This window comes from Antedon mediterranea, chromosome 4, assembly GCF_964355755.1.
Source record: "Antedon mediterranea chromosome 4, ecAntMedi1.1, whole genome shotgun sequence".
Lineage (NCBI taxonomy): Eukaryota > Metazoa > Echinodermata > Crinoidea > Comatulida > Antedonidae > Antedon > Antedon mediterranea.
The window spans coordinates 34792466-34817686 of NC_092673.1; the positions used below are offsets into that span (position 1 = coordinate 34792466).

Sequence of the window (25221 nt, forward strand, 5' to 3'; positions counted from 1 at the left end):
ATACGATAATAACAAATTGTAGTTTAGTACTATCAAGTACTGTACGTTATTTAATATTAGTTAAATATATCAAAGCATTTTTGCTTTAATAAATTAAATATTTTAATTTATTTTGGCAACTTGCGTGGACTTCTTCTTCAAAAAACCGCATTAAAACATGGCGGAAGATCCGTCTAGCCGACGAGTCCGGTTTGTAAACATTTTATTTAATTACTATAGTATAATGTACACGGCATGTCTAGGTTACATGTAGTTGAGGTTAAATTAAAGAAAAGACATATTTATAAATTAATGGCGATCAATATATATTTTGTTCTTTCTAGTTAGCTAGGCCTAACTAGAGGCTAGGCTAGGCCTGCCATATAAATAGATAGGAAGGTAGTCTGATAGCTAGGCCTAGGAGGCCTAGCCTACATAGGCCTAGCTAGTAGTAGCCTGTAGGCCTAGGCTCTGCTAGTTAGGCTATACCTACGTAGGCCTACTACCAGGCTAGGCTATATTAATGATATTAACAATCATTGTATTGGTTTGGACTAAAGTGAGACGTTTCGGCCAAGAAATGGGCCGAATCATCCCGGGGGAACCATCTCATCAGGGCCGGATTCACTTACTTACGAATATACAGAAGGAACGCTGTCAACCCATTTCAGATTAGTCGGTTAAAATGCTTACGAATACGTATGTTTTATTCCTTCAATTCATGTACAAAATAAAACCGACCGACAAGCTGGATGGCTCTGTGGTGTATATAGTAGAGATGAGGCTATGGCTCCAGCTTAGGGGTTATGGGATCTACTCTCTGCTTGGCAAAATTGTTTTCCTTTTTTTTTAACTTATCGGTTTTTTTTGGGGGTTTTTTTTTTTCTGTTTTTCTTTTTTTTTTAAATGCGCCTTGAGCACTCTTGAGTGGTATTTGCGCTATAAAAATCCTGTTATTATTATTATTATTATTATCGTCTTCACTAATCATCCTCTTCACTCATCATTGTCTTTACTCATCATCATTTTTACTCATTTTCCTAGAGGGATGTTTTCATTTAGGGTAAAAATTAACATGTTTACTATCAGTCTGTTCTCTAATGCACTTGTCAATTGTATGACCCACTATACGACCCCCGGGAGAGGTGCGTCATTTGTCCGATGTGCGTCATACTTTTGAATACCATGACGCACCCGTGCGTCAAAAAGGTGACTTACCTTTAGGTGACCATGACGCACCCATTTTGACGCACTGTGACCATGTTGTTTATGATATGGTGGGTGGTAAAGTGACGGACATTGACACACCTTGTTCATTGATGTGACGTACAGTATCATCTAGGTTTTTTGACGCACCCCTGCGTCAGTAATTATTTGTAAATGACGCACCCATGACGCACCTCTCCCGGGGGTCGTATAGTGGGTCATACAATTGACAAGTGCATAACGGCAAGTGGCTAGTAGTAGTAGTAGTAGTACTAGTAGTAGTAGTAGTAGTACTAGTAGTAGTAGTAGTAGGTCTAAGACAGGTTATGGGATAGTAGGCCTACTAAGGCATAGTAATATGTAGTGTAGGTTCAGTTTAGATAGGGTAGGGTAAAAGTCAAGATTTAGTAATTATTATTAAAGACGCTTTACTACGTTTTTTCGATCTCATTTAACGTCACAAACAACATTTCTGTAAATATAAATACTATTTGATGGATCTATATTGCGATCATTGTGTTTGTCTTAAACGTTAAATATGTGAAAAATTCTGATATTAATAATTTAAGCAGCCCATTATAAATACCAGGATGCACAGATTGATATTATAACAAAATACTAAAAGAAAAGAAATAAATGGCATAGATAACAAAACTAAAGCCTTTCTTTAAACTTGTTTATTACTTTAGAAGTATGGACAGTGAAAGAGAGTTCCAGTTTGAACTTGCTTTCAACTCGGACGATCACGCTGAAGATCTAGATGACTTTGATGACATATTTGATGCAAAATATTCTACGGCCTCGCCAAGTCCAAAGCCAATTTCTAACCAGTACAGAATTTCTACTGCAAAGTATCAAAAGGTATGTAAAATATTAAGGTTTTTTACTTAACAAATAAGGAGCTTTTGATTGTCAAAACTAGTGTGACTAGACAAAAAAGTGTGATTTGCCCAAATATGGTAGTGAAGTGCCCAAAATATGTAGTGATGTGCCCAAATATGGTAGTTATATGACATCATCATGTCCATATATGGGCACATCACATTTTTTTGTGCTTTAGGATTTGTAAAGACGTGTTGCATCTCAAAATTCTTACAAGAAAACATTTACAATACTTATAAAATAAATGTTAAAATGTGATAAAGCGTACACAATATTGCAACATTATAAATACGAAATTAAAAAGTTGTCTTGAATTTACAATTGAAGTTCAATGGGACATTCATAAAGTTAAGCATTATGTGGTTTATGAATAATGTCAGAAGCATAATCTAAAATAAAAATCTCAATTTGTTTGAAGCATAAAAACTAAAACTAAAACTTTGCATTGTAAAAGGTTGAACAGTTTTCTTTCTAGCATTTAGCGATTTTCCGTTTTCATGACGCGCTATGCAGCTATCGTGTCAAAAAGTCAATCGGTACATTTGGAAAGATGAACATGTGAGAATTACTTGAGACTCTATGGTGTGGTCATGTGATTCATCATGGAAAACAAATAAAGTTGATATTTCGTTTGGCCACAGCGTAAGGCAAATAGTAATTTTATTAATTGATATTAGTTCTAATAATATTTTTTTTATTAGGATGACATCTGGGAATTGGCTCCATCACAGTCAAAGAAAGCAACAATTGAAAACCAATTCACATTTCAGAAATCGCAACAATCTTCTTCAACATACGGCATTCAGACACGGCCTCTATACTCGCGATCTCAGTCAGAAAATTCTGATTGTGGTCACCGTAAACGAAATTCACAAAGTGAAGCTGCTATTATTAGGGATGTAAGTAAATTATTAAGTAAATTTACTGTTCTCAATCGGGCAATAATGATGACCTCATCTTATTATCCGTTTTTGAAAAACCAACTACTGTGCATAATACATTAACAGTACAAGCCTGTAACCAAGGATTTCAATGCCCCCCTTTTAATGCCCCCCTTTTCCCGATGCACCCTTATCAAACTAGAGACCTGCAGTGGACATGATAAATATACTGTAGGTAGGCCGAACTAAATGCCTAACTCCTAACTGTAACTGTATACAAACTGAATACTGTTACAAATATGCGTGACAAGAATTACATTCAACCACTAAGTAATACAACAGTGTGATTTTCACATGCTAGGCCGGGAAGCTAGGCCATTAAAAAAGATAGAGTAAAACAGTTATAGACGGCGCACACAAGTTGATTTTCGATTGCGATCAGTCAACAAGGTCGCGTGACAAAAAGTCTCACAATGTTTACAAAAACTGAATATGCACTAGAGCTCATTAATTATCACATTAGATATCACTTTTCTGTTAGGTACTGATAAATCCAAATGACGTGATGCGTAATGCAAGAATACAATCAGGTGTGTTATAATATATTATACTTTTTTTCTTCAGGTACCACCTTTTGAAGCCCATAATAATCATGACATTGGAAGCAACGGACTAAAAGTAAGTGTAACTGTGCTATATACAGTCAACTCTCCCAATACCGGACTCTCCCAAAACCGGAATTCACGAAAAACCGGACTTTTTTGGAGGGCCCAATTTGTCCCTATTCTAAATGTACTGTAATTTATTATGAAAACCGGAATACCCAATTCCGGAATCCGGACAAATTATGAAATACAAAACACGAAAATTAGCGTCTGAAAACCGGACTGACAGTTAAAAAACTCCAAATATTTACGAAAACAACGCAACATCGTCGTCGCTGACTCGGATTCAATACATTCACAATGTACAAAAGCTTTTAACCATACCCTGACCATGCATGAAGTGCACGACGTTTCGCGGTACGATCAAATAATGTTGCCATGGAGCACTACACTGTGATTGACAGGTCAGTTCATTGTTAACCCACGAGGCGGCAATTGCTTTGTTGCGTATCGAACTGCGGTGGGCTTTTTCACATCGAAGCGCTATCTATTGTTTTTAGCAGGGAGTTGTTAACAACTCCCTGTTTTTTAGCATATGAATTGTTTTTTAATAAAGTTCAATTTACATTCCACTTTGTGTCTTTGTTTTGTTTAAATTATTGTTAAATTCACAATTGCAATAGGACTTTAAAAAGGAATGTTTCACTAAAAATGTGCATCATTATAAATTTGGAAATCATTATGGCAAAACGTAAACGGAATGAACTTGACTTAACTAGTGTTAATAAACTTTGAAATGTTACCAATTAATTATTGTGTCATTATTGCTTGGCTCGTTTATTGCTATCAAATTACGTCAAAATAAAGGAGCTTAAAAAACATGTGGTCTAGGTGTGGGCGTTTTTATTTGGTTATGACACCTCTGCACATGCGCATCAATCAAAGCCCTTATCACCCCCACCACACTGCACCATGCTGCTGCTGCTGCTAGCTAGCTCACGAAAAACAATAAACAGACCGAAATTATGTTCACCGTACGTACGTACGTAGGCCTTTTTGCCGTTAAAAACACATTGAGAAACAATAATTTACTATTGTAACATGTTTTATTGGTACAGTAAATAATGTAACTTTTAAAAAAGGTAAATTGAATTAGCTTAATATTAATAAAGTAGGCCAGGCCTATCAGTATTTATTTAATTAAAACTAGATTGATACAATCATAGCCTAGGCCTTCCCTACGCTAGGAGATCGTACCGGGCAGCATTCGGACCGGTGATTCAAAGCATTTTCAGTGACAACGTGATGACTTTAAAAATGTTTTCAGGAAACCGGACTTTCGAAAAACCGGAAAATATATGCCCGCCCAAGGGTGTCCGGTATTGGGAGAGTTGACTGTACTTGAAATGGTGACATAAATGATTTAATCCTATAATGTTTGTTTACCACAACACCTTTGACTGATTGACTTAACTGATACTTAAAGATGTATTGTCCCCCTGAAAAAATAATTCTTATTTTTTTTTAATATACCATTTTAATGTAACTGAATAGTTGACCACTTTCACCAAAAATTGGATCGAAAAAAATGTATTTATCTAAAAAAACTATAATTTAAAGCAAAAAATGGCCAAATTGGCTGCCAGCCAGTGGGTTTTTTGTGGAATTTAACCATTTATTTTGTCAATTTATAGGTGAATACATTATTTTCTTTTCTATGAAAGTGATTAACTTTATTAAAACTACAAAATAACATATTCAAAGTCTGATTTAAGTAATTTACATTTTTCATGTTTTTGGGGGACAATACATCTTTAATTATTTAAAGGATATCTATTGTGATTGGAGAGTACAGTTTCGACTTATCACATCCTGTTTCTTCCCACAGAATTCGCATCGTCCTGACAATGATGCGTACCAGCCTCCATATCACACACCAAAGAGCTCAAAGAAGAATCCTAACCATCAATTACCCAGCCAAAGGACTCCATCCCAAAATATTCCTCCTAATTCAGGAACATACAGCCAACATTCAAGATCCTTGCCTTATAGTCGAGTGCCAAAAACATCGGGACATGCAGAGCCCCTACACATCACTGACTTAAACCAAAGTCCAGGTGAAAGGTCATACCTTAGGCAGAAGTCTCCACCATATCAGTCTAAACTGTACTCAGGGCATGATGAATGGGATTTTGTAAGGCGGACAGCAGGGGAAAGAAGACCAGAGAATAGTGACTTGAAGGAAAGCCTCTTACAGGCCCAGGCTGACTGGGATGCTGTAGACACAATACAACCTGGTAAGATATACCTACAAAACACCTAATTTACTGTAAATAAATAACTAAAAAATTTATTTCTATGATTCAATTTCTTCAAGGCTAACTTTTTAAAATGCATTCTTCAAACAACCATTTCAGGGAAACCATTTTGTGGTAACTTAAGGATGTTCACAATCCTAAATTAGACATAAAAATGGTTGTGTTGCTCAATCAAACATAATTCTATTCATGTTTTTATATTGCTTTTGTGGTGTAAGGTGCTTTGTTAAAAGCGTCATAGAAATAAAGTCTAAAATGAAAATGGATGGCATAGAAAAAAGTACTTTTTGTTTTATAGTACTAATCTTAAGCTCTGCCTACTCTATCAAACTTTATGTGCTCATATATGGACATTATGATGTCATACCACTACCATATTTGGGTATATCGCTACCATATTTGGGCACATCACAGTCACACTTTTTGATAGTGTAGACAGAACTTTGAATTTTGAAAAAAATTGATTGAAATTAAAATCTGTTGCTTTTTCTTTTCCTTATTGCTTTCAGGAGAACACATTGAAGGTATGGTTTTCTTTCAGTGGTTGCTGTGTGTTATGTTATTTTAGTACTTTAGTATTTTATAATCAATTTGTTATATTTATTTATTTATTTAAAGTAATCTTAATAAACAACCTTATGAAGTAAAGTATTTATTTAAGATATTAAGTAAATACAGTAGAGCTCCAACTGAGAGGACACGTTCAGCAGGACTCGAAGCAGGAAGTGTACTGTCCTCTTAATAGAAGTGTTCCCAGCATGGAAGTTGGCCATGGACATAGTGTTGAAGCAAAATTATATTGCCTCTGTGTTCCCTTAAAGCTTGGTTCCCACTAGAACGCAACCCAAAGACATACAGTAGGCCGCAACGCAAGCGAATTGACCATTTACAAGTGACAGTTTGAATAATGCATCTCTTTTGATTAATTAATGTGCTTGCGTTGGGATTTTGTTGCGTCCTAGTTGGAACCAAGTTTTAGTAGGGTGTGCCCCCGACCCCCAAAGTGGGGATTCTACTGTAACGTGTTGGTACTTATATAGCATGTTGATAATTGCATTCAATGTTACATCTTGTTGTACACTTATTTATAACTATTTTCATCAATTTTTTGTTGGGTTTTTAGTTAGTTTAGTTGTGTAAAAATGTACTGTCCTGTTTTTATAACACAACACTTTGAACTTTATGCACACATTGAGTTCTTTCTTTTCCCTTTTTTTGTCATCTGTAGAATTTGTTTTAATATTTCCTTTTGTCTTTATGGTATTCTCTTTTCTTTTTCACTAAATGTTGACTGTTTCTTCTTTTTTTTATTGTTTAACATGTTATATTTCGCACGATAAAATTGTTGTTTGTATGTCTCCATTCCTATATGCGTTAATTGTCAACTAATTTAAACATATCTCCTCCCCAACACCTCACCCGTACAATTAACAAAATCTTTATATAATATATATAAGTAATATATAATAATATAAGTAACATGCATATTGTAATAGTTTAACATCTTGGTAAATTTTCTTTAATACAAACCTATAATCTTCATATTAAATTTTATTGAATGTATTGCTATAAATATTTGTTATTTATTTTTAGCTTGCAATGGGCCTACTGTATATCAAAAAAGGCAATGCTTATTAACCTTGGTGAAAGTTTATTAATTATTTGTTGTCAACATGCTGTAAGAATAGAGGTCATTTGTATGAATCTTGTATGGCAAGATTTTTGTGAATCCATTAAAAGCAATTCCACTCCCAATAGCTATTGCCAGTTACTGTATCTAGCAATATGCCTAAATTGGTATCAAACTTAATGTGACAAAAAAATGTGATGTGCCCATAAATGGATATGATGATTTCATATCACTACCATATTTGGCCATATCACTACCATATTTGGCCATATCACTACCATATTTGAGAACAGCACACTTTTTTTGTAAACCATGAACCTATGATATATGGTATTATTTATTGTTACCCTAGTATTGATGAAATTTGCATTTGTTTTTAAAATGATACGATTTTATTTTTCAGGTAAACTATCGAGCGTCAATAAAACTCCACTGATATCATTCAATGAAGCATTAGCATATTTCCAACAGTGCAATATGGAGATCTACAAGGTAAGGATCTGTCATATCATGTATGTGCATTTCAATTTACTGTATCTTCATACAGGGTTCAACTCCCAGTTTACTCAGCTGTAAATGAGTGCCTGGTTGAAAAGGGAGGGAGGATTAGGTGGCATAGAAATGCTGAGTTTCAGTACAATGACAGTTCATTTCTGTCTTTACTTTATCCCATTATTTACTGATCCAGATATATGCAAATATTAATATTTATTCTACAAAAAAGTACAACATTTTGCTCAGAGCAAGTAATACGCATGATTCTGAACTGTATAATTGTGGTGATTCCATAAAAAAGAAACCCTCCGTTGTATTTAATTTCCCAGCATTTCTCATTAACGAGACAATGCAAAATTGTCCTTCCAATAATTTGCGTTGATACGTGATTAGGTTGTGTTGCTAGTGACAACCACACTTTATATGCAGCATCCAGTATATATACCAGTGTTAGTTTGATACTTGAGATTTATATTTTAATATTTTTCTAATTTGTTTGTTGTCGCCAACCTTAGTATAAAATTAAAACAACTGTAGATAGAAGTGGATTTGATGCCGTTAGTCACTTCCTTTTTGGTCCTCCGAAAATGAACCGAAACTTGCTTGAAGAACGGGATTTAGTTTTTGCCATAGCGCAATGTGAGTACCATACATACTATTAAGTTATATACGTAATTTGCTGTCATTAAACAGAGCACCTGAGGTTAATAAGCTAAACGTCATTTTGAACATAATTCAGAATAATTCTCAAAATAAGTCGGACATTGTAAAAATTATTTTTATTTGGTTAAGACTATTTACTAATTCCTATCCATCCTATATAATGGCTAATTTTGTAATTAATTTATTCTTTAAATTTTAGACCAATTTGATGACAATGTAGAGGTACATCGAAGGGTGCTTCAAACAATTTATAAGAAACTCACAGGAACAACAATAGACTGTCCTCGATTTGGAAGTCACTGGGAACAAATAGGATTTCAAGGTATGTGAGGCTATTGATATTTATTAATATGTGTGAGAACTTGCAGAGTCTGACACATTTTTTATTCTATCCAGTCTCCCATACATGCAATAAACCAGATACATGATTATCAAGCTATTATATATCTCAAAAATGCTTCCTACCCTGATCGATCACCTTCCAGATCATAATCTAAGGAAAATTCTGGTCCTCCCTCGTGTTGCGATTCCCCACTTCTGCTACCAAACTGTATTGAATCAGAATGTGATATAGATTTGATGATTTCTTTCAAAAAATAATTTCCAAGTGTCAAAATAATACAATGCTAAAGCAACATGATATGATCGAGAAGTCGCACTAAAATAGGATTTTTTTCTCAGTTAGCATACAGGCTTAAGTACACAGTTCACCTCAAGTTTATTTTAAATATTGACAAACGCATTTGTGGATATACTTACACTTTAATTTTGACATTTGTCATTATCTTTTCTTGTTTACTTCAGGTAATGATCCAACAACAGACCTTAGAGCATGTGGATTCCTGGCATTGATGACACTTCTATATTTTGTTATGGACAACAACACATTCCAACTTGCAAAGGACATCTACAAAATTTCACAACACGAAACTCAGGTAAAGAATACACTGTATAACAGGACACTTTCCTGTAAAGGAGCAAAATATGTTTCAACACTTTGTCCAATCCCTAGTACACACCACTATCCAATCCCTATTACACACCACTATTAAAAGAAAACTTTTGTCGTGTTTATACAACACCCTAAATTTGAACACGGCTTTAATTTTTAGCGTGTTGTTCGGACCGAGGTCAACCCACCTTAACGTTTGCTGTTATACTAGAAATCACGATACCGTGTTATACCGGAAGTTTCATCAACACGCAGTGCATGCTAGGATAAAAGGTCAAATCGTTGATCGCGCTTGAATTGGCTGAGTTGTCAACAATCATCGTCGCCTCCTCGCTGTCGATTCGCGCGGTTTTTACCATTTTCATTATATTGTGTTCGTTCACGTTTGCATTGTTGTTTATTTTGTTCTCGGTTCATTTAAATTAATAAAAGTTATTTTAAGGGTTTCATTGTTTCATCTATACACTATGGAAGAAGATGCCATTTTTGCGATGTTATTTTTTTTATTCTGTTTGGAGTGGGAAACGATAGATGCCTACTACCACTACGAGTTGGCCCCACCACTAGGCTAGGCGTAAGACGTGGTAGGAGGATGATTGCTGGCAGCGAAGCAGCAATAAATGGGCCCAATCTTGTTAGCAATGTCGCATGACATGATTGATATTACGACCTGTTTTAACGAGAGGTCAAAATATACCCTGAGGACACTTCCAACACGGTAACGGCGACCGGAAATCCACCAAATTTTAGGATTCAGCCAAGTAGCCTTTTTTGCAATTAAAATCTCATTACACGGAATCTCTTTGTTGTTATACAACACACTTTTCGTAGGCGTGTAGAATATGCGTGTGTTGTATAAACGCGCCCTTTGTTGCATCCCAAAAGTGTCCCCAAGTGTTCTATTTCCTTTTAAACTTTAACCTTCTTATTTATCGGTATGTTAAAAATTCATTTATTTCTGAACACAGAAGAATTAGCTGTTAGGAGCTTATTTTACTAAGCCTCTGCATTATGTTTTATGGTAGCTACCACCACCTTTCCTCCAAGTATTTCCAACCAAGTACTCATTTACAGCTGAGTAGACTGGGAGTTGTCATGAATTGAACACAGGGTCTCTATTTTTGACAGTCAAATGTCTACTATTTATTGATAGCCCTTTATTATTGTTAATACGAATAATTTCAAAATATTGCCACTGGAATGATCATCATCTTTTTTAGACAAGCACTATTATTATTTCAACATACACATTTCTTTCAGAACTTTCCATTTTGTGTCATGTCAGTCAACATGACCAGGATTGCATTGCAAACTCTACGACATGAGAGGTTATCAAGGTATAGTAGACTTAACTTTTGACTCTAGGGTTAAAGGTGAAGCATGCTTAGCAAAAGTGACAGTAGATTGCAATACTCCCATGAACAATTTTGAATGGAAGCTTTTTTTTAACTTTCTAGATACATATCCTTGGAAATTCTTAGTGATCTTTGTTGTAAGATAGAAATGTCTTTATTTAAAGATATATTAATTTATTACTTCAGTACTGATTTTTTGTTCTTAAGTTATGTATTTGTTTTACTTGGTACACTATTTGAAAAGAGTAGTGGATCGTCTCCCGGTGTGCTGATTGGGTAGGCACTGCACTGCTGGCTGCCGGGGGTCTGTACAGGGCCTAATCCAAATATCCTCAGTTTTAAGCTTAGGTCATAAATACCTTATACCTTATACATATTTGTTTATATTTTAAGAGAATGCAATAAAAGACAGCAAGTAATAGCTGTAGTGAATGAATTCTACGGCAGTATATTTTTAAATTTGTACACCACATGGAAACATGGACACAAGACAATCAAAGACTCTGGATTTGTGTTAAAAGGTAAAATGAATTCAAATCATATGAACATTGATTGAGTAGCAAATGATGTGATAGGGTAGCTTTGAAAAACTGGCTGACTGCACTTGTTTTCCATACCACATTATTATATGTGGTATTATTTATTATTTTCACGATTTACCACTCAACGTTTTCACAGACGTCATTTTAGTTAAAAGAACTTTAAATTATGAATTACAGTAGTAGGCCTACTGTACTAACTGTAACTAACTGTACTAACTAGTAAATAATTGTTTTTATATCTTTTTTTTGTATCGCAAACCTTCCACTGCGACACTGACACGACGAAGCATCATTGTTTGTTGTACTGACTGATAAGACTGTGTAAATTTGATTTCGTTTTTCCCCTTTTTTCGTGGTAGGGTTTCCAATTGCAAAATTTGCAAAAATTAAAGTTTGGTGAGCTTACTTCTATCCATTATTCATTACATTTTTTTTCCCTGGCAGAATTGGAAACTTGCGCCAGTAAAAATCCAAAAATTCTTATGAAGAAATTTGAAGAGTATATCAGCGGTCATAAAAAAGGGGCAAAAGGGCAAACGTCAAGAAACGGAAGTTTGACAAGAGATGTTTCTGCCGAAAGAACATTCAAAGGAATTGACGAACTTGACTGTAACAACGTGCATTATGTTTGACCTAACGGATGTCAAAGTGAGACAAATCTAACAAATGCTACTTTGATGTCTACATTATCAAACTTTATGTGACAAAAAAATGTGATGTGCTCATATATGGACATGATGATGTCATATCACTACCACATTTGAGCACATAACATAACTTCGGTATTTTTAAAAAAATATCTAAAAAAAAACAAACATAAACATATGTGTCTACTAAGAAGTCAGACCAGCATGACAGTAGGTCTAATTTTGAAGTTAGAGAGAGTATAACTAACAGCGGAACATCACATGTCCCCTTTGAGAGGCCGATTGATTACATGTTTGTTACTTGGTTATACTGCACCAGAGCATGTGACCCAGAAAGCAAGCAAATATGGGAAGAAATGTGTAAACCAAAAGGAAAATTAACAACTATGTACACAGACTGAGTATAGACATAATGAAAGTCACAAAAAAGTAAAGCGCGGAAAGATTTCCTCCGAAAAACAAAAGGAAGAAAGTACAATCAAGTCAATTTTTTGTTGAGCTCTGTGGCTTGAAATTGATTTACCAGTTGAAGTGAACAAGAGGGTGGACTATAGGTTAGTCCATCACAGGTCTATTCATATGTGTACACATGGGAGGGTATACTATAGGTTAGTCCATCACAGGTCTATTCATATGTGTACACATGGTGGACCACGCCAATAGAAATGAATGAATTATACACAGTCAACTGTGTCGATAGCCTCATCTGTGTATACACAGTCGACTCTGTCGATAGCCTCATCTGTGTATTCATATTGATTACTGGACTCTCATTAGAGAAATAGTAAGTCTGCAGGCATTGTTACCAATCATGTAAAAAAGTATTTAAAAAAATGTTTATATATTTACAAAAAGAAAGTGTTTTTACATATTGTACAATCTATTTCTAATGAATGAATGGGACACAATGCTTCTGCTGTGTTGTCTATTTTATTGTAATTAAACATCTTGTACTAATTATCAAAGATCAATGTGAACTTTTAAAGAAAAACCAAAGAAAAGTATATTATGTCTATTGCAATTATGCCAAAAGATAATTGTTGCTTATTTTAATATTTTACATCAAATATTTATTTTAACTATATTCTACTATAAAGGATTCATTCATGTATAAAATGGTTATTCAGACTTATTTACAACTTTTTTAAGGATTGAAAATCCAGATACTGCATCTGCAATTGTTATAAATTCTGAGGTTTTGAGTACAATTTTATATGGTTTAAAACTAGTATTTCAGTCAATTATAATTTTTTTTTTAATTGTTTATATGAATTCAATGTCCAGCTATGTAAGTGTACATCTTGTTTTAGCATGTGCGGTTGCGTAAAATAAGTGTTTAGTAAGTGTTTGACTGAGTTGCTAATATGTTTATATATAATACTTCCAGCCACTGATACCCACAGCATTGTAATTTTTCAGTAATTTGCCTTTGGATTTATATTATCCTTTTAATGGGTTAATTATGTCTGAACACAAGTTAATATCATATCTCACTTTACAATAATGTTGATATATTCTGTACACTCTATGATCTGGATATGGCAACACTAGTGTAAATCAGTCTGAACACAAGTTAATATCATATCTCACTTTACAATAATGTTGATATATTCTGTACACTCCATGATCTGGATATGGCAACACTAGTGTAAACCAGTCTGGACACAAGTTTTATCATATCTCACTTTACAATAATGTTGATATATTCTGTACACTCCATGATCTGGATATGGCAACACTAGTGTAAACCAGTCTGGACACAAGTTAATATCATATCTCACTTTACAATAATGTTGATATATTCTGTACACTCCATGATCTGGATATGGCAACACTAGTGTAAACCAGTCTGGACACAAGTTAATATCATATCTCACTTTACAATAATGTTGATATATTCTGTACACTCCATGATCTGGATATGGCAACACTAGTGTAAACCAGTCTGGACACAAGTTAATATCATTATACTTTTTTTAGTAGAAAGAGCTTAAGGCTCAGATTTGATGTATTGTAATTGTTATATTACCTTTACTTACAACTTTAGATTAAGACAAATACACCTTGAAAAGAACGTATTCTTGTTTTATACTGTACTGCATTCCCTCCATAATATTCCTGATTTCCTTAAAAGGTACCTCCGATTTAAAAATGTTATTGTATGTAAACATTTGCAATTGTAATAACATTATTCATGTTCAACGGCAGTGATCCAGAACAAGTATTTAGAAATAAGACACTATGTTTAAAATAAATGAAAAGTAATAAATACATTTTTCATTTTAACCCTGCTGTCAGAAAAATAAGTATTATTATTAAGTGATGGCAAATATTTGTATGAAACAGAAAATTTAAACTTGTAAATTTCCTTGTAATCATACTTATTTGTCAAAAGTAATAGTATTTAATAGTATTAACTATTTATTTGTAATGTTTTGTATGCATTTTGTACCTTGCCAACATTACTTGTATTTGTATATATTTCTTTTCATTGTAGTTATCATTTACATCTCCTAATGTATGTTGTTAACTTTGTATTCCGTTGTCGTATAGTATGTTTTAACAAGGCAATCTAACAACAGGACACTGAGCTCGCCTTGCCAAGATAGGAACTCGTAACAGTCCTTTGATCTTATGTCTGGCTGCAACAAATACCAACAGTACTGTACTATGTACATATTCCCATGTGCGGTGTCTGTTGAGTGGCTGATATCGCTGTTTGTGTCACAGCCACAGATAAACCCTTTGATCTCCAGAGCTCAGAATCCTGTTGTTAAATTGTCTTGGTTATAACTTCTATGTTTTACCTTGTATGTACAGATTTTATATACTTCATATACTTGATATCCGTCCATCATTTTGTGTTGTTTTTAGTATATATGCAATAAAACTAATGTACTTGCTTTTTATCTACAAATTACAGATCTGTAAGTATACCTATCAAATCATAAATAAGTTAAGATTAAGACAAATTACAGATCTGTAAGTATACCTATCAAATCATAAATAAGTTATGTGCCATCTCTCCTAGTTAGTATAGATTCTAGATTTGTAATCGACAAATTACAGATCTGTAAGTATACCTATCAAATCATAAATAAGTTATGTGCCATCTCTCCTAGTTGGTATAGATTCTAGATTTGATTTAATATTCAAATTCATAAAAAATTGACCTGGAATCTTGTTTTGAAATATTTTATTAAATGGCAAATTACGGCACTACATAAAAAAAAAACATTAAACAGATACTTATATGACAAGTTTACAGTCCTTAAATATGAAAAATATCGGTAAATTATAATTTATTGCAAATACAAGTATAATAATAAAGAATTACCTAAAATAACACTTTGTTGATGATATTGCAGTAGAGCCTCTACCTTCAGGACCCAACAGAGTTTCCCCTGAATAGAGAGGTTAACTGTAGTGTTAAAACACTTGTTTGTTTAGAGCCTCTACCTTCAGGACCCAACAAAGTTTACCCTGAATAGAGAGGTTAACTGTAGTGTTAAAACACTTGTTTGTTTAGAGCCTCTACCTCTACCTTGTTTGTTTCAAGGGAAAGTTTCCTCAAATATTGTTAAAATATTATTTACTTGAAAAAACTGTGATTTAACTAGTCAAATTGTCTGTCAGACAATGGGTTTTTGGTTAAATTTGACTGTTTATTTTGTCAGAAAAGTGAAATCTTTATTTATTTTTCCGCCTATAGCATTAATAATAATAATAATATCAACATTTATTAGTTTCTATCAATGGTAAAACAATACAATAAAAAAAGAATGATAATTTATAAATAACTTCATTAAAACTGCAAAATGACCTAATAAAAGTTTGAGTTTAAAAATATTCAGAAAAATAATGAATTATAAAGTTATTTATTTACTTTAAGTACATACCGTACTTTACAATTCAAATATGCATTTTAGATAAACACCACATTTTTGTTTAACAATGTTTATTTCGCACATCTCAGGAGAGACATTGACAGTGACCCTTTGAATGTATTCAACATAATTTGTGTAACTTTGTGTTTTACAGTTATTTGTCAAATGGTAATATTGATAGCATATGATTCAATGGTTAACTCACTCTACATATTATAACTATAGCATGGTATAGTCTATAGCTAAATCCAAATCAACTTGTTGAAAATAACTAATAAATATGTATATCTGGCTAATAATCATTATTTTGTTATTTTATTATTGTCTTGCAATTATATTGGATTTATTTAATTCCTGACATAACTTTTATCTACATATTAAATATGAAGTTTATTTTAAACAATTCATCCCACATCACTAGACAAATTAAAAAGAAAAAAGATGAAATAAGAAGTAGGTTACATCAATAACTGTTTATTACTTCTGTTTCCAGTCGTCTCTTTACAATCCGTAGTTTTCAAAGTACGCAGGAGAATTTTATTAATTAATGAAATAATTGAAGTTTATAAGAGCTGAACCAACAATTTTAATGGAATTCATTCAGTACCCAAAAATATCTTTAAAAAATTGCGGGCGCTATTCAAAAATGTTGCAAAACATGTGTATTTGCACCTGCAGTAAAAGTGACGACTGTTTACGATACGAGGGATGAATATGTTCAAACAATTGCTTCAAACAGTCTGTTTCAGAATTACAAGAACAAGTAAATTTAAATATATTGATAATATACATTTCGTAGACATTGACCATTGATTTTCTAGTTGTTTATTGCAAGCTATAATCTAGAAACTGTTGTTAGGCTAGGCCCAGCCAGACCTGGTCTATCACTATTTGTGAATTATTGGGGTTGGCACTATAGGCTAGATTAAGCGGGAGGAAAACAGACGGTGAAGGTATAGGTGCCAGGCCTAGCTTGTCCACTACAACTGGAGTAGAATTGATTTCTTTTATTTTTAAACCCTTTATTCTAATTTAGGCCTATTTTAAAATGTATTTTCTTTAACAGGTAATGGCATTATTAATACATCACATCGGTTAAGCCAGACGTTGTCTGCTTCAAACCAAAGTAAACATTTTTGCACGCAACCCCAACCTGATGATGTAAGCATAGGCTATATTTTTGTATTTATTTCACTCGACCTGCAGTCTCAGGTTACATTTCATAAAATGCTACATAAAAAAAATCCCAACCTGTCGTACAGTATAGGTTATAAAGCTCTGTCCACACTATCAAACTTTATGTGACAAAAATGTCACATATGGACATATCACTACCATATTTGGGCACAGCACACTTTTTTTGTCTAACTAATTCAATAGTGTAGACAAACGAGGACCGACGACACATCAAATGGCATCGCCGCAAATTGAAAGCTCCCTATTGGTTCAATTCAACTGGAACACATGGCGTTTGCGTTTCATACATATAATACTTCTGAGCTTTACAGACACAAATCACCTTATAAACTTGAGACGCTTGTAAAGTAATATTAAACAAACATAAAAAAGGAAATAACTAGAGACTTGGAAAAAGTCTACAGCCAGCAGTTCAAGTAACGATAAAAAAAATTGTTGTGGTCATTAACATAAGTCAATGACTTAATATAGCCACTCAGCACAGTCATAATCCTAAAATCTTCTGCCTGAATTGTACCAGAACCAATATAATCCAAGAAAATAAGACATTCATGATGAACATCATGTGCAGTCTGTAGTACCGTACTAGAGAAATTAATGTTTAATGTATGATTCATAACCAAGCAATTAACTATATTTCTAGAGAGCCAAGTATTTGAAATGTTCTAGGCAGAGTTGTTGTATGAAAATGACAAAGTTGAAAATTAAGGATGTTTTACTCATGCTTTCTTTTCTTGGAATAGTCAAACAATTAATTCATTCATTGATAAGAGATTCCGTTACATGTAAAAAAAATGTTCACTAGATAAAAATCCATGCTGCGCAATTATTATATACCGTTATATAAAAATCTTTTGGTTTTTGCAAAGAAAAATATAATTTTTTTAAGGAGTTGGCTAGATTAGATTGGGTTGATGATTATCCATATTTTACAACTTGGCATGGGACATAAAAAGGTGTTTTTTTTTCAATTAGCCAATCAAAATTCAGGTTAACATTAAAATAAATTAAAATATAACATACTTAACAATTGATTCTGCCAATACAGCGCTGTCTGAAAACCAGACTTTTATTGAAAAGGTCCCAAGTTTCTTTCTGCCATTAAAAACACATTTTAAAAAATAGCATAAAACCAGGAAAACCAGCCGTAGGCAACCAAAATGTGTTTGTGTATTATGATTTTTATTTATTTGTTTGTTTGTTTATTTGTTTGTTTGTTTATTTATTCTTTCTTTATTCTGCAGGCACTTTCAGTACTAGTGCACTGATTTTCAAAGTGGTACAGTAATTGGAAATATCATAACTAACATGATAACATGATAACATGACAAGCTCTGCTACGAAAAATGACATAAACGCTACCATAGGAGGTGTCGGCTTACTCCTAAGCCCCAGAGCAATTAAATCCCTTAACAAAATCGAGAAAATCAACTCCAGAATTATTATTGCAAACTTCAACGGTAACCCAGAAACCACAAGTATCTCTTGCTACAGTCCTACAAACGTAGCAGATGAAGATTTGGTCACTCAATTCTACATCGAACTATCCTCGTTAGTTAGAGATGTTCCAAAACATAATCTTTTATTGATTGGAGGAGATTTCAACGCTCAAATTGGTATGGAAAATAACAAAACTTTTTCCTTTCATGATCAGACAAACCGAAACGGTGAACTTTTTCGGGAGTTTTCTGTTGAAAACCGGCTGCTGGTTCTGAATACCAAGTTTCAAAAGAGAATGGGTAAACTTTGGACCTTCCAATATGCAAACGGTAGAAAAGCTCAACTTGACTACCTTCTTATAAACCACAAATGGAAAAACAGCTGCTTAAACTGCGAAGCATATAACAGTTTTGCCAGTGTGATATCAGATCATCGCATCGTTTCCAGCCGTATAAGACTGAGTCTTCGAGCAAACAACAAAAAACTTGATAATCCTCCGCCATATTATTGGAAGTCCTTAATACACGATGGTAATACCCTCGTGCGGTTCACCATTGAACTTAGAAATCGATTTGATGCTCTCCAAGATGAAAGTGTGATCGACAATCCAGATACCACCTATGAAAACTTTGTGAAAGCACACTGGGAAGCCGCTTCCAACTGTATTCCCTTGAAACCTAAAAAACGCAAAAGAGTACCCTGGGAAACGCAGGCTATTCAAGACCAACGAGAGAGGATCAAATGATACAACTCGTAAAAATGCTAACCCTAACCCTACACCCCAAAACATCTCAAAATTCAACAGAGAGAAGTTAAAGTTGACGAACTGGAAACCTATCTGCAAACTAAGATTGACTCGATTAAGCAATATTCGGTGAATAAGCAATCATCGATGGCCTGGGATACGATTAATGAAATCTCAGGTAGAAAGCGCATCAGTCAAGCAAAGCTGAAAGCCACCAGTCAAAATGATCGTCTAAATCAATGGAAAAACCACTTCAAGAACCTTCTTGGCAACATTCCCAATATAACCAATGTGGAAACCATTGAGCTATTTCCAGCACAGACTGAATCTAATATCAAAATCGGTCCTTTTAACGACGAAGAGTTAAACAAAGCACTCACAAAAATGAAAAATGGAAAATCCCCAGGACTTGATGGGATTCCTCCAGAAGTGTGGAAAACGAAACATTTTAACAACGTACTCTTGAAGTGTTGCAATGAGGTCTATGAACAAAGACCTATTCACTACTGGACAAGAGGCTGCATACTACCGTTTCCAAAAAAAGGAGATCTTGGAAAGGCCGAAAACTACAGAGGAATAACTCTCACCCCCATTGCTACCAAGATCTACAATCTTATGCTCTTGAATAGAATACAACCATGGATCGAGACAATACTTCGTAAAAACCAAAATGGTTTTAGACAGGGACGCTCAGCAAGCAGCCAGATTGTCACAATTAGGAGAATACTTGAGGGAGTGCGTGACAAAAATCTTCCTGCAGTCCTCCTCTTTGTAGATTTCGCAAAAGCCTTCGATTCTGTCCATTGTGAAAAGATGCGTGAAATTCTTCTCGTCTACAAAATTCCACTTGAGATTGTCAATGCCATAATGATGCTGTACAAAAACTCAAGTGCCCTGGTTCGTTCTCCAGATGGTGATACTGATCCGTTTCAGGTAAAAGCAGGCGTCCTTCAAGGAGATACTCTCGCTCCCTACATCTTCATCATATGTCTTGATTATGTTCTCCGCTCGGCTATTGATCCACTCAACAAACACGGCTTAACATTGAAGCCAAGAATCAGTAAGAGGTTCCCTGCGACATTGGTAACTGACGCTGATTATGCTGACGATATAGCCCTGTTGTCGAACACGATTGCTGGAGCAAAAACCCTCCTACACGCCCTTGAAAATGCTGCATCCTCAATCGGCCTCCACATAAATGCCAAAAAGACAGAAAGTATGAACGTAAACTGTCAAGGTCAAATTCAAACTAGCTCCGGATACGCTCTCAATCAAGTCGACCAGTTAACCTATCTTGGCAGCAACATTGCCTCAACAGCAAAAGACGTTGATATACGTATCAGCAAAGCCTGGTCAGCTCTCAAACGCCTGACTGTCATATGGAAGTCCAACATCTCAAACAACATGAAGAAAAATTTCTTTAAGACCACAGTCGAGTCTGTCCTTCTCTACGGGTCATCGACATGGACCCTAACTAAGAAACTTGAAAACACTCTAAACGGAACATATACTAGGATGCTACGAGCCGTTCTTAATGTTTCGTGGCAAGAGCACCTCTCCAACGCTCAGCTATATGGGAATCTTCGCAAGATCACCGATGTTATCAAAGAAAGAAGAGTCCGCTTTGTTGGACACTCTTTCCGCAACAAAAGTGAACTGATAAGCGAACTTATGCTCTGGATGCCATCACATGGGACAAGAAGACCAGGAAGGCCCCCAAAATCATTCATTGACCAACTAGTTGCGGACTCCGGCCATACAATTGAAGAGCTACCAAGAGCAATGATGAACAGAGACGGCTGGAAAGAAGTAGTCAAAAGGATCCGAGCAAGCTCGACGCAGTAGTAGTCGTAACATGATAAAGTAAACAAAGAGTAATCAAAATAATAAATATAGAAAATTTACATTAAAATAGAAATCAATTTTAGAAAAGAAAACTTAGTATAAATATTGTATATTTTGGAATGAAGTTATTGACATATTTTTAAAGTTAATTTTTAATTCATTTATTGGACATGGTCTACAAATGTCATAAAACTTCCACCACAACTCATGCTAGACACGTTTGATTTAAAACTTAATCCTATATGATTGAAAACATAATGTAATATTAACTAAAAATATATTTTTTAGCTTTGGAAATCACTCAACCATAACTTGCAGTATTAAAATGTTAATAGAGTTTAATATTAATAGAATATCTACAGATAGCCGTCCCTCGACTAGAATTGAGATTTTAATTATTAATTTGTATTTAATTGAACTTTTAAATATTGTTAATTACAATTATATAATATTATTTATATTATTCATATTCATTTATTTCAAGAAAAAATAACACATAAAAAACAAGTATAGACGATGGTCAACAAAACAAAAAAAAACCCATGACACCATTCTGGCGGATTGTCAAAAAGCAATAAGAATATCGCTGTAAACAGACTCTCTTGATAATTTTGGTTGACATAATTAAGCATTTACAATCTGGTTAAATAAAAATTATATAAATCAAATAAAAATTTATTTTTATTGTAAAGAAACATTTCCGTAATGTTGTTATACCTTTTAATAGTTATGAGGATTGTTCGTGATATAATGTATGCCTACTGGTCTAAACTGGAAGGGTTGCTCTCTTTAAAGATGGTTAAAATAAGACCAAACAAAGAGTTATAAAAATGTAAATTTATGATTGTGCTATTCAAATTTATTTTCATATGATAAACACCCTATATGTAAATCAACAGGTAGCAATCGGCTTTAATTTTTTTTTTTTTTTAAATTTATTTTATTGGTACACCAATTTAAAATGTTTATGCGGTCTGCTATGCTTCACTGGCTCTGTGCCCGCTAGGTGCCATTTAATGTAATTTTAATACAATTCAGTTAACATGATTTTTGAAAAATTATTTTTTTAGCCTAAATCTGACATGAGTGACCCGTTTGTGAGGGAGAAAACAAAGTGCTTATTGTGCCAGAACAATGTTCCACTTACTTATAAGGTTTGTCACTCCTTCCAATATTATAATAGCCAAGTTTAATGGCAGTTACCTGTAATATTATGATAGCCAAGTTTATTGTCGGTTAGCTGTAATATTATGATAGCCAAGTTTATTGTCGGTTAACTGTAATATTATGATAGCCAAGTTTATTGTCGGTTAACTGTAATATTATGATAGCCAAGTTTATTGTCGGTTAACTGTAATATTATGATAGCCAAGTTTATTGTTGGTTAACTGTAATATTATGATAGGCAAGTTTATTGTCGGTTAACTGTAATATTATGATAGCCAAGTTTATTGTCGGTTAACTGTAATATTATGATAGCCAAGTTTATTGTCGGTTAACTGTAATATTATGATAGCCAAGTTTATTGTCAGTTAACTGTAATATTATGATAGCCAAGTTTATTGTCGGTTAACTGTAATATTATGATAGCCAAGTTTAATGGCGGTTAGCTGTAATATTATGATAGCCAAGTTTAATGGCGGTTAACTGTAATATTATGATAGCCAAGTTTATTGTCGGTTAACTGTAATATTATGATAGCCAAGTTTATTGCCGGTTAACTGTAATATTATGATAGCCAAGTTTATTGTTGGTTAACTGTAATATTATGATAGCCAACTTTATTGCCGGTTAACTGTAATATTATGATAGCCAAGTTTAATAGCAGTTAACTGTAATATTATGATAGCCAAGTTTAACGGCGGTTAACTGTAATATTATGATAGCCAAGTTTATTGTCGGTTAACTGTAATATTATGATAGCCAAGTTTATTGTCGGTTAACTGTAATATTATGATAGCCAAGTTTATTGTTGGTTAACTGTAATATTATGATAGGCAAGTTTATTGTCGGTTAACTGTAATATTATGATAGCCAAGTTTATTGTCGGTTAACTGTAATATTATGATAGCCAAGTTTATTGTCAGTTAACTGTAATATTATTATAGCCAAGTTTATTGTCGGTTAACTGTAATATTATGATAGCCAAGTTTATTGTCGGTTAACTGTAATATTATGTAATACTTGCAATGCACAATATTCTGATGTTTTAAAAATCTCTCTCCTTTTAAATTATTTCATGTTGCTTTAAAAAGAACGATACCACTCTCTCCTTCATATGAATTGTTTAAAATAATCTTTTTTAGGCTTATCTTTCGTATTGATATTATTAAAGTGGTCAAGGCAAGGGTGCCACAAACCATAGCCATAAAACAGCATAGGTTCAAGTCTCTTTGACCATAGGACAAGTGTTTTGGAAGGATATACAAATGTGGCAATTTTCAGAAGAGTAGAGGGAACTTTCCCGGTGTCCTGTTTCAGTTCGGCCCTGTCATTATGGACAGAAGAATTTATGATGTGTTTACATAAATATTGTATGTGTCGTCCACACCTGTGCACAATTCAGCCAAGTTAGGTTGCAAGACACAGCTCAGTCCCCAACATGTATTTAATATTGGATCAGATATATGTAAAATTATTCAATTATTTGTTTTATCATTTCAGAATGTCCAGTTATTATCACAATTTATTTCACCAAACACTGGACATATCTATGGTCAGCGTATAACAAAGTTATGTAGACGGCAACAGAAGAGAATTTCTTATGAAATAAAAAGATCTAGACGAATGGGTAGGTATAGAATAATAATGAATATCTTGGACTGCTGCCTTATTGAATGGAATAATTGAATAAATAAAACAGTAGGTGTGTTATAAAACAAATAATGAAGGTTTATATTGTCGAATTGTGAGCATATTTCATTCGTTAAGATTGGCTGCTCTATTTAGACTCCGCTCTTCTCATATTCATTCATTATTTGTATTTTATTTTCTTTCAGGATACATGCCAGTAATGTACCGCGATACAATCTTTTTGAAGGATCCAGATCTCTTTGGTTCCCATTACGCTGGAGAGGTGAACATTGGTGACGCTGTTCGCTTAGAGCCTAGGCCACTGATAGACTCACCTGTACAGAAAAAAACAGAAAAGAAAGAAAGATTTAAAAGATCTACCGAAAGCAAGAAAACTAAAAAGAAATGAAAAATAGAAAATTGTAATGGAAGGTAAAATTAAGTTAATAAAAAAAAATATTAGAACATATACCTGGTTAAATTCTTCTTTGAGTTTACTCAGTTGGTTAGTCCATTTATGTAATAAATTGTATATGTTTTTATATCTGTTAGTTTGTCCAAATAATTCACGCAACGGTAAAGGTTTTTATATGCCATTGCATTGTCTAAATGGTATATGCAATAGTAGATTGCATGACCCAATCATGATTCATGCAATAGTAGATTGTTTAATCTACCATTGCATGACCCAATCATGATTCATGCAATAGTAGATTGTTTAATCTACCATTGCATGACCCAATCATGATTCATGCACTAGTAGATTGTTTAATCTACCATTGCATGACCCAATCATGATTCATGCAATAGTAGATTGTTTAATCTACCATTGCATGACCCAATCATGATTCATGCAATAGTAGATTGTTTAATCTACCATTGCATGACCCAATCATGATTCATGCACTAGTAGATTGTTTAATCTACCATTGCATGACCCAATCATGATTCATGCAATAGTAGATTGTTTAATCTACCATTGCATGACCCAATCATGATTCATGCAATAGTAGATTGTTTAATCTACTATTGCATGACCCAATCATGATTCATGCAATAGTAGATTGTTTAATCTACCATTGCATGACCCAATCATGATTCATGCAATAGTAGATTGTTTAATCTACCATTGCATGACCCAATCATGATTCATGCAATA

The 25221-nt window shown here is 33.8% G+C and overlaps 2 protein-coding genes across 3 annotated transcripts; both read left to right on the top strand.

Annotated features, from left to right (window-relative positions):
- Nucleotides 1–87: 87 nt before the first annotated feature.
- Nucleotides 88–13053, top strand: LOC140046456 (ELMO domain-containing protein 3-like). Of its 2 annotated transcripts, XM_072091105.1 has the most exons (13): nt 88–189; nt 1875–2046; nt 2769–2966; nt 3573–3626; nt 5442–5850; nt 6381–6395; nt 7905–7993; nt 8512–8635; nt 8859–8981; nt 9464–9594; nt 10872–10948; nt 11360–11487; nt 11953–13053. In XM_072091105.1, the coding sequence occupies exons 1-13, from the start codon at nt 158–160 to the stop codon at nt 12138–12140; spliced, it is 1740 nt and encodes a 579-aa protein (XP_071947206.1). In that variant the 5' UTR covers nt 88–157; the 3' UTR covers nt 12141–13053. The 2 variants fall into 2 exon arrangements, with proteins under 2 accessions (XP_071947206.1, XP_071947207.1); XM_072091106.1 differs by lacking the exon at nt 6381–6395.
- Nucleotides 13054–16718: 3665 nt separating this feature from the next.
- Nucleotides 16719–24660, top strand: LOC140046457 (uncharacterized). Its single transcript, XM_072091107.1, has 5 exons — nt 16719–16805; nt 17109–17203; nt 22340–22423; nt 23934–24060; nt 24269–24660. Exons 1-5 carry the CDS (start codon nt 16751–16753, stop codon nt 24469–24471), a joined length of 564 nt encoding a protein of 187 aa, XP_071947208.1. The 5' UTR covers nt 16719–16750; the 3' UTR covers nt 24472–24660.
- The last annotated feature ends 561 nt before the right edge of the window (nt 24661–25221 follow it).

What these genes read in the sequence shown, in the direction of transcription:
- LOC140046456 (XM_072091105.1), top strand. Translation starts at nt 158, where the DNA reads ATGGCGGAAGATCCGTCTAGCCGACGAGTCCG. An exon ending in AAGCTGCTATTATTAGGGAT is followed by an intron (nt 2,967 to 3,572) that starts GTAAGTAAATTA and finishes TTTTTTCTTCAG; the next exon opens with GTACCACCTTTTGAAGCCCA. An exon ending in AGTTTTTGCCATAGCGCAAT is followed by an intron (nt 8,636 to 8,858) that starts GTGAGTACCATA and finishes TTTAAATTTTAG; the next exon opens with ACCAATTTGATGACAATGTA.
- LOC140046457 (XM_072091107.1), top strand. Translation starts at nt 16,751, where the DNA reads ATGAATATGTTCAAACAATTGCTTCAAACAGTCTGTTTCAGAATTACA. An exon ending in TTTCAGAATTACAAGAACAA is followed by an intron (nt 16,806 to 17,108) that starts GTAAATTTAAAT and finishes TTTCTTTAACAG; the next exon opens with GTAATGGCATTATTAATACA. An exon ending in ATGTTCCACTTACTTATAAG is followed by an intron (nt 22,424 to 23,933) that starts GTTTGTCACTCC and finishes TTATCATTTCAG; the next exon opens with AATGTCCAGTTATTATCACA.